General features: G+C 36.8%; 1 protein-coding gene across 1 annotated transcript; it reads left to right on the top strand.

The window, feature by feature from the left end:
- Positions 1-2,043: 2,043 nt before the first annotated feature.
- On the top strand, positions 2,044-16,000 carry LOC131974358 (G-rich sequence factor 1-like). The gene is made up of 10 exons (XM_059336633.1): positions 2,044-2,479; positions 4,561-4,705; positions 5,927-6,082; positions 7,405-7,539; positions 8,706-8,844; positions 11,515-11,615; positions 13,259-13,764; positions 15,297-15,429; positions 15,527-15,573; positions 15,889-16,000. The coding sequence occupies exons 1-9, from the start codon at positions 2,258-2,260 to the stop codon at positions 15,565-15,567; spliced, it is 1,578 nt and encodes a 525-aa protein (XP_059192616.1). The 5' UTR covers positions 2,044-2,257; the 3' UTR covers positions 15,568-15,573; positions 15,889-16,000.
- The last annotated feature ends 601 nt before the right edge of the window (positions 16,001-16,601 follow it).

Genomic DNA, 16,601 nt, shown 5'->3' with positions numbered 1-16,601 from the left:
AACTCTTAAAACATGATAAATTATGTAACACTTCTAAATCTAAGTTTGTTTTATCTTAACAACCAAATAATGTGCAGTGTATAACAGTATAAATAGGAATACAAAAGGTATACTGTTCTTTTCAGTGCAAGAACAGCAGACCAACATTAATTGCAAGAAGTCATTTTGTGCATTTTTACACTGCACTTTTAAGATTTCATGCTCAAATGCATGTAGTTGTACTGAGGGCCACTTAAAGTGAGGGTGCGGGCCGTATGTGGCCCCCGGGCCTCCAGTTGCCCATCCCTGGACTAGGGCATCGATGGAGAAGGCCGGAGAGGTTTTGAAAATATTCCATTTTTTCCTCGGTTCCCCCACAGATGTAGATTAGAATTTATTTTATCTCAAGTTAATTACAGAATATGAAACTAATTAAACTGCTGCTGCAGCTAAAACTTATAACTTATAAACTGAGAGTGTTTTCTGTCTCTGAGGCAGTTTTGTGTGTAATAACAGACAGATCAGCAGCATCTTAATTAGTTTTTCCTGATAAACATCTTTCTGCTGCAACTGCCTGAAAACCTGAAGCATCTGTGTGACTGGATGAGCTGCAGGAATGAAAATCATTTAATTCAAGATGTCATGAGGCTTTTTTTTTATTGCATCCTCCTGACCTCTAGGCGGCAGTGTATGAAAACATTAACAAGACGGAACAAGAGCAGAGAGAGAGAGGAAATAGTTGAGGGAGAAGACTGTTGTCAAGTTGACAGAAGTTAGTGGCAACACAACTTCCCATAAAGTTTACATTAGCATAAGAAAATGCACAAGTAATGGCTAATTGATTAATTGGGGATAAAATGTGTCTTAGTAATAAAGATGAAGCGGTTTTCTTTGAAACTGTGCATCAAATATGTTAAGCAAAAAAAAATATTGGACAGATTTAGAGTTTATATTGCACTTTCTGTACACTAGAGGAAGAAACAGTCGGTTATTTGTTTTATCACTGAATATTTTGGGTGGAAGTTCAACATCAAATAAGAAAAAAATCATCATCATACATTTTTAAATTTCAGGCTAAAGACATTTTTTTGTGGAAATATTAGAATTTATGATAAAATATTTAATGAAAATCACAAGCTCAGTAGTGTAAACCATAGGTTTTCTCCAATGTGCAATATTTGTAAAATGCAAAGTACTCTCAGGAAAACAAACAACACAATAATATATATTAATGATAATTAATAGCAGAAATGTATGTATTATGTAGTATGGCATAGAATGTATGTATACACTGTAAATAATCGCTGTGAAATCTACAATTATTTACAGTATTATTCACAGTTCATCACTGTGTTTGATTTTTACAGTATTTTGCTGTATAATTTACAATAAGTAGTTAAAACATTACTGTGGAAAAAAACACAGTAGAAAGTGTAGTACTGTGAAAAGTAAAGTAGACTACTACTCAGTCCTATACAAATGCTGTTTAAATAATTAACTTAAACATTTTCATACAAAACACAGTATGGAAATCCATTGTAAAACAGTAAATGTATTAATAATATTTTCTTTAGTGTATCAAATTAACAGCATTGTTTACTGTGCCGTATTGCCATATACAGCACCATTAAAAATCACAATGTTTAACTGTTTTTTTATTCTTACAGTAAACAAATCAGTACTGTAAACACAACTAAAAAAAATCAGTGTTTAATTTTTTTAAGTTTACAGTAAAGAAACCAGCACTGTAAATAAAAAAAACATTAGTTCTACTGTAAATAATAATTATAGTAAGTTACTTGTTCATTGCTGCCAATAAGTTACTGTAAAAATCACAGTAAATTATTTACAGTATATGTCTTATTTTTTATATTCCCATTTTTATTCTGTTCTTATATCTATGTGTCTTTATCTTGAGCTGCTGTGAAAACTACATTTCCCCACTACGGGATAAATAAAGCCATATCGATCTTATCTTATCTTAATAAAAAAAAAACGTATTTCGACTTCTTTCCTACTTTTATTGTGAAAGGTTAACCGGAAGCGGGCGGTGTTTAGCTGTTAGCTTGTTAGCTCCGGTTCAAACTTTTCAGCGTTGCCCTTGACTGACCCACGTGAGTTAGTCTAGCTTCCTGTAGCCTCATGGTGCAAGTCAGTAGCTTAAATAACTAGCTACATTAAGAGAGAAACTGACTTAAAACCGCCGATAAATCTACATTTTCAGCCTAAAAGCTGCTTTGATACCCGGCTAGGCTAGGCTAGGCTAGGCTAAGCTAACATGTCCCGTCACAGCAGGTCTGTGTTGTTTCTATTGCAGCGGTGTGTCGCAGTTAGACAGGTAACGTTACCGACAGGTATCACAACAAGATACAGCAGCAGCAGCAGCTTGTTGTCGGGCAGCTGTGGCTTCATCCAGCAGCGGACATGGACATCCACAAGCCGGGCAGTGAGTCAGCTCCAGGCCGCTGTGAGGAGCAGCCAGGTCGGCTTCTGTACCAAGGTAAGACCCCCAGAGGGGTCCCACGCGACCTGGGACCTATGCCTGGGACACCTTGAAAATGAATGAACAAGGAAAACGGGTAAAAAAGGGTAAAACTGAGAAAAACTGCTTTAAAGTTTTTTAATATTTTTTAACTGGCCAACCAATTGTTTACATGTAGGTAAGTGATATGGCGCTTATTTCTACATGTATTGATGATGTAATTTTTATGCTAAAAAATCATGATGATTTATTTGACCTTTGACCCCCAAAACTTAGCTACTGCACTCTGGTTTTGCTGTAAAAGGTTCTAATAGTAATCCAAAACCAGAGTGCAGTAATCATAATGTTGTTGTCATCTTTTAGCTTTTATATTTTGTTTTCAGTGAATAAACATTTTCAAATAGATTTTGTTATAAGTGTATTTATATTTATATTTATAAGTGTTTAACAACTCGATTCAAAGATTTGTTAATTTTAGACATAATATCACAAAGTAATGTTATATTTTAGTCTTAATATAATTTATCTCACTTTTTTATTTAATCACTATCTAGACAATAATTTGCCTTTCAAATAAGCTTATAATTTCTATTATATTTATGTTTAAATTAGTATATGTATCCAAAGCAGACCGTGGTAAGTGTAATTACTGCTTTGTTTTGAGTTGGATTTTGTGGTTTTTATATTATTATTTCTCTGAAATAAAGCAAAATTGAAATCTAAAACTTTGTTACAAGATAAAACAGACATCAAGGAGTTCATTTTTAGTTATAACTCAATTTTCACCAAAAATGTAGTTACTGCAGTTAGACTTTGTAGGGCAGCCCTGCCTTGTGAGCATTTTTTATTTCCACTGTTGTTAGCATGAATGAATGTGATTTAACATTACAGCTATCAATCAGTCAATCTGACTTTATTCAATTAAATCATCATGATTTTTGAGGCAAGGCAAGGCAATTTTATTTATATAGCACAATTCGGACACAGGGACATTAAAAGTGCTTTACAGGGGCAAGATTAACCCTATAAAGCCTGAACCATTAAATAATTGCCAGAAAATTCTTTTTTTTTTTTTTAAACTGGAGTGTTTATTGAACCTGCTGACAGATAATTAAAAAAAAATCTAAAAACAATAGGCGTATATGATTTTAATTTGTATCATATTTGATACATCAGTTCTTTTTGTGCAATTTGTTGCTCACAGTTTGTTTTTCTTGAACTAACAAAAACATATAAAACCCAACATTTTTAACCTTTTAAGACTTTACTTTCTTTTAACATTTTCCTCAAACATGCAAAATATTTTTTTCCATATAACACAACATCATACATCTGCTGATATGAAGTTTTCACGCAGCAATGACTGATCCACCAGTGGAATCTGCATATCATTTTTGCTATATCTTGTATTTTTGTGCAATTTGGTGCTCAGTTTTTTTTTCTTCAACACATGTATACATCAGGTTTTTCAGGAAAAAAATATCACACTGATGATGTTTAGGTCTCAAAAACGTGTGTATCAAATATGATACACTTGGCTTTACAGGGTTAAAATACATAAAACACATTAGAAGACATTTAAAAGCGAATTTAAAAAAAAAGTGAATGAATAAAACATTTAAGAGCGAATGAATAGAAATTACAGGTTAAAATGGAAACAGAAAAGTCTTCAGACTTGATTTAAAAGAGCTGAGAGTTGCAGCAGACCTCAAGTTCTCTGGGAGTTTGTTCCAGAGATTTGGTGCATAAAAACTAAACGCTGCTTCTCCTTCTTGAACATAAAATGACATCGAACAAATAGCAATAGCAAACAAATGTTTAATTATTGCACAAGCCTCCATATGGCACATATTTTTGGTGCTGCATCTTCTTACTGTAAGTGTGTGCTCATGACATTTCAGTTATTCAGTGATCATTAAGGTAAACACGTCCATGTAAACTGAGGACTGGATGATAAAATACCTGGAAAACCCTTAAATAACAACACTTGTTCTTCCTGTTTAAATGGCTCCGTGGCCCGTTTAACAACAAAACTTCAATTTGTTGATTATTTCTAAACTGGTGGCTGGAAAATCCTAATTTTCCATCTTGTCTTTCAGACAGGAGAACATGATGACAGTGAATACCCTCCTCTGTCGGATTACCCGTCTAATCCAGTGCCGGAGATGAAGGAGGTGCACGTCGTCCATGTTAGAGGGCTCCCTTGGACCTGCACGGCGCAGGACCTCCTGCAGTTCTTCTCAGGTGAGAGTTTGGATTTGGGAAAAGTCAGAAAGTGAGCGTTACACCTCTGGTCATATTTGCTTCTCCTACATACAGGTACATCTCAAAAAATTTGAATATAGTGAAAAAGTTCAATATTTTTTGTCAATTGTTTCAGAAAGTGAAACTCGTACATTATATAGATTCAGTACACATAGAGTGAATTATTTCAAGCCTGTTTTTTTTTTGTAATTTTGATGATTCTGGCTTAGAGATAATGAAAACACAAAACTCTGTGTCTCAGAAATTTAGAATATTACATGAGATCAATAAAAAAAAAAAGATATTTTAAACACAAATGTCAGGCTTCTGAAAAGTATCTTCATTTCTCTCCATCAATACTTGGTTGGGCTCCTTTTGAATCATGAATTACTACATTAATACTTGGTGTCATGGAGGAGATCAGCCTACAGCACCATGTTGCTTTTATAGCAGCCTTCAGCTCATCTGGTGTCTCTCACCTTCCTCTTGACAACAGCCCATAGACTCCTATGGGGTTGAGGTCAGCCCAGTTTGCTGGCCAGTCCAGCCCAGTAACACCATGGTCATTGAAGCAGCTTTCAAAACATACACATTTTTATAAACAGCTGGAAAAGTGTAAATATAAATTGATTCCTATAGATGTAGATGTGTATAATGCCTTTGGGAGTCTAAATAATCTTGCTTTAGTTCATTGAAAGTGCTTAAATTTCCTCCTGGACTGAACCACTGGCTGGACATTGTAGAAGAAATTCGATCAATGGAACAAATGACCCACAGTCTTCGAATCCAAACAGAGCTATATGTTGTGAGATGGACAAAATGGCATCTCTATGTGACAAAGTAGTGTTTACCTGCCTTGTGTTTTTGTATGTTTCTGTATGTGTTTTTATTGACTGGAAAAAATAAAGTTAAAAAAAAAAAAATGTCACAAAAAATAATTTCCAAACTAATGCCAGGATATAAAATGAGAAAGCTGTGAAAAGGAAGTATAAATGAGAATAATCAGGGGATTTTTGAAGAGCAACTTCTCTCGAAACGTTATCTGTGATCTTATAATATTAAACTGAACATTTCCTGTCAAAAAAAAAAAAAAGAAAGTGCTTCAATTTTACTCTTAAACGCTGTACAAACCCTGGTTTGATGTGTTGATTGTGCAAATTAAAAAACAACAACATCTAAACAACTGTCAGTACACAACAAATGATAAGAGATTGTCTCCAGATTGTAGGATCCGTGACGGCGAGTCGGGGATCCACCTCACTGCGAAACGTAACGGGAGGCCGACGGGACAGGCCTTCATCGAGATGGAGCACGAGGAGGACGTGAGCAAAGCTCTGGAAAAGCACCTGCACTACCTCGGTCCCCGATACGTAGAAGGTTCGTCTGTTTGTGTTCTAGTTACAGACGCTGACTGGACATTTTGACAATCTCTATCTCAATGAAAACAGGCTCTCTGTGTTCCCACCAGGCTCCTCTTTAATACGAGCCTGCTATGATGATAACGAGCAGTTTAAGGCAAAAACACGTCGTTTCTCTCATCTAGTGCTAATGTTCCTCATCCACCGAGCGGTTTGAGAATAAAAACTAAACTCTCTTTAGATGTGAACAGGTGGGACACTAGAGTTTCCCAGGAGTCTTTTCAACATCTCTCTCTCCTCCTCCTCCTCCTCCTCCACCTCCTCCTCTTCCTCTCTCTTTCTCCTCCTCTTATCTCTTTCTCCTCCTCCTATCTCTTTCTCCTCCTCCTATCTCTTCCTCCTCCTCCTCCTCTTCCTCCTATCTCTTCCTCCTCCTCCTCCTATCTCTTTCTCCTCCTCCTATCTCTTCCTCCTCTTTCTCCTCCTCCTCCTCTTCCTCTCTATCTCTTTCTCCTCTTCCTCTCCTCCTCCTGCTCTTCCTCCTCCTCCTATCTCCTCCTCTTCCTCTCCTCCTCCTCCAATTCCTCCTCTTCCTCTCTCTTTCTCCTCCTCTTATCTCTTTCTCCTCCTCCTATCTCTTCCTCCTCCTCCTCCTCCTCTTCCTCCTATCTCTTCCTCCTCATCTCCTCCTCCTCCTATCTCTTTCTCCTCCTCCTATCTCTTCCTCCTCCTCCTCTTTCTCCTCCTCCTCGTCCTCTCCTCCTAGCTCTTTCTCCTCTTCCTCTCCTCCTCCTGCTCTTCCTCCTCCTCCTATCTCTTCCTCCTCTTCCTCTCCTCCTCCTCCTCCTCCCCTTCCTCTTCCTCTCCTCCTCCTGCTCTTCCTCCTCCTCCTCCTATCTCTTCCTCCTCTTCCTCTCCTCCTCCTCCTATCTCTTCCTCTCCTCCTCCTCCTCCTATCTCTTCCTCCACCTCCTCCTCTTCCTCCTATCTCTTCCTCCGCTCCTCATCCTCCTGCTCTCTCTCCTGCTCCTCATCCTCCTGCTCTCCTCCTCTTCCTCCTCCTCCTATCTCTTCCTCCTCCTCCTCTCTCTCCTGCTCCTCCTCCTCTTCCTCCTCCTTTCCTCTCCTGCTCTCCTCCTCCTCCTCTCTCTCCTTTCCTGCTCCTCCTCCTCTTCCTCCTCCTCTCCTCCTCCTCTCCTCCTCCTTCTAAATTGAGCTGCTGTGACCTGTATGATAATCACAGCCTGATGAAACTTGACAACCACAGACTAGAGACCAGGAGCGTTGAGAGGAGGTGCAGCTCCCCCAGGGTTACTGACACTAGGAGTGTTTGTGTTTCAGTGAGTGAAGTGACGGACAGCAGGGCTGAAGCGCTCATGAAGGAGGTGGTTCAGCCTTCGTCTGAAGACGGAGTGGTGCGCCTCCTGGGCCTCCCCTTCTCCAGCACCGAGGACGACATCGTCCAGTTTTTTGCAGGTAAACATCTCACACCTGCACATTTCTTGTCCTGTCGTGCTGTAACGGCTCGCACAAGTGGCACTCCAAACATTATTTTAAATTAAAAAATAGGCATGACAAAGTTCTGACAACCAAACACCTCTAATCTAAGATGTTTAAAAAATATATATTTTTTTTTCTCCAATGTGCAATATCTGTAATTTCAGGAGAACAAAAACAAATATAAATAAATATATATAACATATTAATCTATATGTATATATGTACGTATATTTATGTATATTTATTTATATATGTATATATATTTATATATGTATATTTATGTATATTTATTTATATATGTATATTTATTTATATATGTATATATATTTATATATGTATATTTATGTATATTTATTTATATATGTATATTTATTTATATATGTATATATATTTATATATGTTTATTTATGTATATTTATTTATATATATGTATATATATTTATATATGTATATATATGTGTATATATATGTATATGTATATATGTATATGTATATATATATTTATATGTATATGTATATATATTTATATGTATATATGTATATATATTTATATGTATATATGTATACATGTATGTATATATGTATACATGTATGTATATATGTATATGTATATATATTTATATGTATATGTATATATATTTATATGTATATATGTGTATATATATGTGTGTATATATATGTATTTATATATATGTGTATATATATGTATGTATTTATATATATTTATATGTATATATGTATATATATATTTATATGTATTTATATATATGTATATATAATATATATATATATATTATATATCTATGTGTCTGTATCTTGAGCTGCTGTGACGACTACATTTCTCCACTGTGGGATAAATAAAATCTTATTTTATCTTGTCTTTCTACTACAACACACACAAAAAAGTAAAATGTTGTGTTACATGAATGGAGAAGTTACCTGATTGCCCCAAAATACATTTAACTGCATTAGATAAATCACCTGAGAGGAGGATGAGTTTATAAGAAATCATTAACAAAAAGAGAAAGAAGATACATTTTTATATATAAATACATTATGTTAGGAGATAGAGTAATGAGCACAGGATAAAAAGTTTATTTTCATTTTTGTGACAGAAGTAAACTTCACAATGTCTTTTTCAGGTTTGGATATCATGGAGAACGGGATCACCATCGTGTTAGACGGCAAAGGGAGAAACTCCGGAGAGGCCTTTGTGCAGTTTTCCTCTCAGCAAGTAGCTGACGAAGCTCAGCTGAGAGACAGACAGTTCATGGACACAAGGTAGGACGCTGCACAAGTACGTTAAAGGAACACAAGTTACTAGTGGTATTTCAGTCAACAGATTTCTTTGCTCGTTTTGAAGATTTTCATGGACAGACGCGCAAAGACACACACGGACAGATACAGACACAGAGAGACAGAGAGACACAGACGGAAAGACACACACAGACACAAGAAAGAAAAGGAACATTTAGAAATGAAATAATGATATACATTTATGTCCTATTTAATTATAATTTGTTTAATTAAATAATTAGGGCCTCGGGGCAATCGCACCGAGCACTGGTCCCATACAGCAATAGCTGTAGGGATTTTTTCTTCTTCCTCTTCCGGACGCAATTTCGTCCCGCTACTAGTCCTACAACTTGAAGAGTTGCAGGACAAATGATATATCAAAACGTGCGGTTTGATCGGGATCGGTGTGCTATTACTTTTCTCTACAGAATACGAATTTTTCGCGACAAAAACTGCCCAAAATTTTGCATTGAAATGAATGGGACGGCCGACAAAAATGAGCGAAAAAGAACAATAATTTGAGATTTTTAAACGTCTACTTCTCTGGCATAATTTCACCTAGAGACTCCATTTAAACTTTAAACAGTAGACACAAGTCTTGTGTATTGGTGTATTAATCGATAGGTCATATAGTTTTTTATCAATCCCTGTTCAATGACCATGATCATTTTTGGAGAAATTCTGAGATTATAATGGGTGTGTATTGCACGGAATGTTAGTGTCACAGTGTGTGATGTCATCGCCAGAGTGTAGAGGGAGAGAAAAAATTGTCAAAAAATACATTTGAAAACTGCGCTCCAGGCCGCAAATTCCACTCTACAGAGATAATTTATACATGGAAACGTAGAAAAATTTGTCTTTTCCCTCACAATCCTCTGGTAAAGCTGTCAGAGTTATAGTTTGGGCGTACGACGCATAGATGCGCCACCAACACGCACCAACAGCCTCATTGGCTCCCATATTAAAAACGCAGGAAGATTTCGGAATAAGGGAAATGTAAGTGATTTTTAGATCGCTCTAACAAAGCAATTTTTTCATTTTTCTAAAAAAAACCATATGTAGACGTTCAGGAAGAACTCAGGACGCTCAAAGTAAAGTCGGATCAATGATAGGTATTATGGTTTTGCCAAAAATGCTTTCTGTTCGAGGCCAGAAATTCCAGTCTGTCCACCTCTGCTGTCACTAAGCCGGAACAGGTGTCAGTTAATTCTGTTGATTGCTTTGATCTGATTGCCTTTAATCTTTGATGTGATTACAGTTACAGATACACACACACACACACACACACACACACACACACACACACACACACACGTACGTGCGCGTAAGCACGCACACTTTCAGAATTTCCCCAGAGGAAATTTTCTATATTATATTATATATGTATATATATATATATATATATATATATATATAATATAATATTATATTATATTTATATATTTCTATGTTATATTTATCAGCTTAATCAACTTTCATATAGTTAATTTTACATTAATCATCCAATATTTATGACTTATTTATGTATACATTTATTTATACATTTTAACTGGCTCTCCTTACTGTTCTCTTTATTAAGAAACATCTAAATATATGACATCACTATATTTTCATTTAGGACTGAGCTTACTAGCATTATTGTGATGTTCCTTTCCCCCGCTCATCTATTGGTTGGTGATTGTGTTACGTCACTGAGACTTGAGACATGTTTGATATGATCCAAACCCAAGACTAGGAAAAGACTGATATGAAACAGAGCAGATTACTACCTTAAACTGAACCATGGAGATGACGGGAGCACCGCGACTCGAGTAAAACTCCTAGATTTACTAAATACTTTCAGTTTCTAGTCTGGGACTGGGGAAATCTTTTGGTGTAAGCCCAGCATTAGTCGCATTTTCTTGAACGTAACATTTCAAAATGACACTTCAAAATTCAGTTTGACTTTAACCCTCCTGTCGTCCTTCCGGGTCAAATTGACCCAATCTGTTTTGACTATTCCTTCTTTCCTCCCTCCTCCTGCCTTCCTCTCTTCTTTCCTCCTTCCTTCCTTCTTTCCTTCCTCCTCTATCCTCCTTCCTTCTTTCCTTCCTCCTCTATCCTTTCTTTCTTTCTTTCTTTCTTTCTTTCCTTCCTTTCCTCCTTCTTCCCTTCTTTTCTTTCCTCCTTCAGCTATCTCCTTTACTTTCTCTCTTCTTTCCTTCCTCCTGATTTCCTCTCCTTTCCTCCTTCCTTCCTTCCTTCTTTCATCCCTCCCGCCTCCATTCCTTCCTCTATCCTCCTTCCTTCTTCCCTTCCCTCGCCCCCCTTTCCTTCCCCTCTTTCTTTCTTTCTTTCTTTCTTTCTTTCTTTCCTTCTTTCTTTCTTTCCTTCCTCCTTCCTTTCTGCCCTCTTTCCTTCCTGCCTCCCTCCTTTTCTCCCTCCTTCCTTCTTTATTTTTTCCTTCCTTTCTTCTCCTCCTCCCCTTTCTTTCCTCCATCCTCTTTCCTTTCTCTCTCCTTTCCATTCTTTCTCCTTTTCCTCCTCTCTTCTTTCCTTCCTCCATCCTTCTTTCTTTCCTTCCTTCTTCCTACAACAGGAGGGTTAATGGAAACACGGCTACTGATTTGTTTCTTTACTACCTTCTCCTTCATCCGCTGCTGTTTGTGTTTGCAGGTACATCAAGGTGATTCCCAGCAGGAGAGACCAGATTTATACTAGTTGGAAAACGAGGTCGAGTGTCATGAACCCTCAGCTAGAGAGCAGCAACAGACCTGGTGAGGTGATTTAATGGAAAACAGCATGAAACCTAGACAAACTCAAACGAAAATACCACAAAACCAGAAAATAAAAGCAAACACATGTAGCTTTCAAAATAAGAGCACATGGATGTGTTAACAGAGCAGGGGTGTGCCATATCGTATCGTTCACGATAATATCGGTATATTTTTTTATGGTTAAAAAAAATGCATATCATGATATTGGCAACATTCCTACTTCTTGATGTAGTGGCGTAAGGCTAACAAGTAAAGTTGTTTTAATCACAAAAAGCTACTTACACTCGCTAAACACATGCAGCTTTCAAAATAAGAGCACGGTGTGTTAACAGAATCCACCACAGAACTTACAAGAAGACTGTCAAAATAAGATGCCTTAAATAAAACACACAAGAACCTTTATTCTCCTTTACAAAATTCATTAAAATTTGCCCCCGAAACCCCTAAATGGTTATTTTTTATATTTGCTCATACTCAAGAGTCAAGAGTCAAGAGTAAATGTTTTTGTATTTGGCAACTGTTGAGATTTGCACTTCACACTACATTTTAGATTTTTATTTATTTATACAGACTAAATGTAATTTTCTATATCTTTTTAAGTATTTCCTAATATCGTCAAGAATATCGCAAAAATAGCCTGAAATATCATGATATTCTTTCAGGGCCATATCGCCCACCCCTATAACAGAGTCCACCATAGAATTTACAAGAAGTCTGTCAAAATATGATGCCTTAAATAAAACAGAATCCTTATTCATCTTTACAATAATTCTCTAAAATATGCAATGATTAAGATGGAATAGTGGCATTATAATGTGCGAGAGGCACCAAATTTGGGCTTTCATGAAAATAAATTCTCCAGTGGGAAACCCCCGGACCCTCCTAGCCAGCTATTTTTCTAATTTAAGTTATAATCTGTAGCTTAGACACTGTTGTTTATTTGTTCTGGGGTTTTTAAAGCGACTTTGGTGCATCAGCAGCAGCTCATTTACACTTCCTCCCTATTTTTCTCTTTATTTTTGATTAATAAATTAATTAATAATATTTTTGTTTTTTCTGTTAACATTACACAAGCAGTGATAAATGTAACTATTATTTTTTTAATTATCAATTAATCTGGTGGTTATTCGTTTATTATTTCTCAATTATTGTTGAAACAAGTGAAAAAATGTCTTATTTTGATGTTTATCTTATGATGTTTATCTTTATGTTTGATGTCTATTCAGTTTAATGTGATATAAAAAACAGAGAAAAGCAGGAAATGTCCATATTTGAGAGGTTGAAAACAGCTTTTTTTTTAAAAATTTGTATGAAAAATTACTTTAATGATTGAACAATTATCAAAATAAATTAGTTGCTGATTATTTTTTTGCAGCTCTAGATCAGTCAGTCTTCTTTCTTGGGAACAAAATCCTGGTGGAAATGAGCTTAAACTGATCAATTTATTTTACAAATATGAGTCATTTTTTTTGAATGATTTGTAGAAACAGATTGGATGATTTAAATACAAATTCAGCCTTAATGATGCATGAATGAGGTGAGGAGACGGTGCTAAAGTGAGGAGATACTTCAAACAGAATTGCATTTTTTTTTTCTGTTCGTGCACAATTTTAATTTTAATTTGTCCTGTTGAAAATGTGTAGTTTCAGCTCCACCAAGGACCCCTCCATCATGGTCTGCTCCATCATGGTCTGCTCCACCAGGGCCCCCTTCTTCAAGACCCCCTCCATCATGGTCTGCTCCACCAGGGCCCCATTCATCATGGTCTGCTCCACCAGGACCCCCTTCTCCAGGACCCCATTCATCATGGTCTGCTCCACCAGGACCCCCTTCTCCAGGACCCCCTCCATCATGGTCTGCTCCACCAGGACCCCCTTCATCATGGTGTGCTCCACCAGGACCCCCTTCTCCAGGACCCCCTCCATCATGGTCTGCTCCACCAGGACCCCTTTCTTCGTGGTCTGCTCCACCAGGACCCCCTTCTCCAGGACCCCCTCCATCATGGTCTGCTCCACCAGGGCCCCCTTCTTCAGGACCCCCTCCACCAGGGCCCCCTCCATCAGAGGCCCCTCTGAGCTCGGCCTTGCACCATCACCACGTCCACATGAGAGGACTTCCTTTCAATACGTCTCCACGAGACATTGTGAAGGTAAAAAAAAAAAATCAGAAATCAAAGTAATGTTATTTAGGGTTGTCACGATACTAAAATTTTCAACTCAATACCGATACTCTAAGAAATACTACTAAGAAATGAAAACAAAAAATGAGGATGTATGATGATCAAAAACAAGTTGATTGAGGAAAACCTGGAATACTGAATGATGAAATTAATTTATCGCAGATATAGAAGATATTTAGCCTGGGTATACCCAGACTGCCTTGCGCGCTCAAATTTAATTTCGAACTGCGAAAGGGTCTGGAATCCAGGAAGGATTCCTAGCCCTGTTTTAGGGATCCAATCACAGAGCGGGGAGGGACGGCAAGACGATGACGCGTACTACTCGGCACTTGGAAGCTTGTAGTTTTCCGGATCCAACATGGCTGCTGCAGACGCGAAACTCTCTTTAGCTGCAGATGGTGTTTTAAATAGTTTAGAGCGAAAGGCGAAAGGTCTCTCGGCGGCTCCTCTGAGATCACCGGCGTTATGGTAGCGGGGCTATTAGCGTCGCTAGCGGCTATTAGCGCCGTTAGCGGCTAATAGCTAATAGCCGCTAATAGCTAATAGCCGCTAACGGCTAATAGCCCCGCTAGCTTACCTGTGCTGCGCATCAACACATGGCTCATTAGAATATTCAAATGAGCCATGTGTTGGTGCGCATGTCTGAAGGACAGGGAGTGGGTCGGGTTAGTTGTGTTTACTGGAACTTTGAGAGGTTGAAAACAGCTTTTTTTTTTTTATTTGTATGAAAAATTACTTTAATGATTGAACAATTATCAAAATAAATTAGTTGCTGATTATTTTTTTGCAGCTCTAGTTCAATCAGTCTTCTTTCTTGGGAACAAAATCCTGGTGGGAATGAGTTTAAACTGATCAATTTATTTTACAAATATGAGTCATTTTTTGTGAAAGATTTGTAGAAACAGATTGGATGATTTAAATACAAATTCAGCCTTAATGATGCATGAATGAGGTGAGGAGACGGTGCTAAAGTGAGGAGATATTTCAAACAGAATTGCATTTTTTTTTCTGTTTGTGCACAATTTTGCATCGCCGAATCGATTATTGTTGACACCACTAGAAGATATAGAAAGTAGGGTTGTCACAATACTAAAATTCCGATACTAACTCGATACCGATACTACGAAAATATGGTATCGATACTCGATACCATTTTCAATACCACAAGGATAAAAACAAAGAAGAAAATTTAACAGAACCACAGGTTAAATATTTATAATAAAAAACAGAAACTGCAACCATGATAACAAGCTTCAGGTCTGAGGTAGTGCAAAAAATAAATAAATACAATAAACAATAACAATTAGAACCATATTTTGAGGTTGTATGCTGTGCACTGGGGGGATCGATACTTTTGAAAATGAGTATCGTATCCGGATACAACGTTTTAGTATCGATACTTTTTTGAGTATCGATACTTTGACAACCCTACTGTTAACAGGATGATTTGTGGTCACTTTGCATGTGGTTTTATATTCCATGTGTTTGTTTTCCTCCTGCAGTTCTTCTCTCCTCTGGTTTTGACTAAAATCGTGTTTGATTGCCGTGACGGGAAGCTGTGCGGAGAGGCCGGCGTTTACTTCGAGAGCCACCAGGACGCCCTGAGCGCCATGTCCAAAAACAGAATGCTCATCGGTGAGCTTGACATCAGGACCAGCAGATGTAGACAGATTTTTGAATAAACAGTTGAGTTTTTACTAAACATTTGAACTTTCTTTGTTTTGTTTTTTAGAAGGACGATACATCGAGTTATTCCTGAACTCTCCTGAATGAAAGGAGGTGAGAAACACTGAATTTTTGCTTCTAGACATTAAAAAACACTCTATATTTAAATGTCTAATTCACATTTCCTAGGAAGTTGCAAAGAAACTAGAATTGTACATTTCTTAGCATTTCTTAGTGGCTGTGCTGGTTTCACACCAGTTGTTATTAAAACCAACCAGTTTGGAATTTTCAGCTTTTTCTGTAACAAAGAATAAACACGTCGCGGTCACAGTGCTGCTTTTCTTGTTGTAAAATGATATTTTGATAGATTTAATGTGAATTTACAGGTTTTACCTTCTGGAATAAACTTTGTTTTCTTTTCTCCTGCAGGTGAATTTCAACAGATGCCAAACACACAAATATATATAACAGGACTATTTAATTTATCTCCCAGCCTGAACTGGACATCAAATAATAAACAATTCTGGTGTCAAATGAAAAACTGCTTCCACTGTCTCTTTATCCAACAAGAGGTTTGAGGTCAACATAGACAAGTTACAATAAATAGTTGTATAGTTATAATAAAAGGTAAATTCTCATTACCTTTTAATGCTTTTGGTTATTATCAATAAAACCATGTTAAATGTCTAGATATGAGCTCTTTAATTAAACTCTTATCAGCTATTTTTGTTGTTATTATTATATTTGTCCAAACAAATGTCCCTTTAGTTGTACCAGGCATTAAAATAAACAAGAAATTGAAGAAAACAAGGGTGGTCTGATCATTTTTTCCTGTTTGCAAAATTGTGGACACTTTCACCATAAATCTGGAACCTGATGCTACAGAATCACTTTATCAAACAATTAAGGTTTCTCCTCATTGTTTAACTTAAATAATGTGTGATTAACATCTGAATGTTACAAGAAAACGTGACTTTCTTTTTATTTAATTGTGTTGTCATTGTCTCTGTGTGTAATGCTGCTGCTACGCTGTAATTTCCCATCTTGGGATAAATAAAGTATATCTATCTATCTATCTATATTTCAGAGTGAAGTCTCACATTAAAATATACAGAGAGTGTTTCTGTTCTTGGCAAATAAAT

Source organism: Centropristis striata, chromosome 7 (genome assembly GCF_030273125.1).
Source record: "Centropristis striata isolate RG_2023a ecotype Rhode Island chromosome 7, C.striata_1.0, whole genome shotgun sequence".
Taxonomy (NCBI): Eukaryota; Metazoa; Chordata; class Actinopteri; order Perciformes; family Serranidae; genus Centropristis; species Centropristis striata.
This window is presented reverse-complemented; position numbering and strand designations above follow the sequence as displayed.

Coding starts and splice junctions, on each gene's coding strand:
- LOC131974358 (XM_059336633.1), top strand. CDS start 2,258: ATGTCCCGTCACAGCAGGTCTGTGTTGTTTCTATTGCAGCGGTGTGTC. Junction 4,706..5,926: donor CCTCCTGCAGTTCTTCTCAG/GTGAGAGTTTGG, acceptor GATTGTCTCCAG/ATTGTAGGATCCGTGACGGC. Junction 8,845..11,514: donor AGACAGTTCATGGACACAAG/GTAGGACGCTGC, acceptor TTGTGTTTGCAG/GTACATCAAGGTGATTCCCA.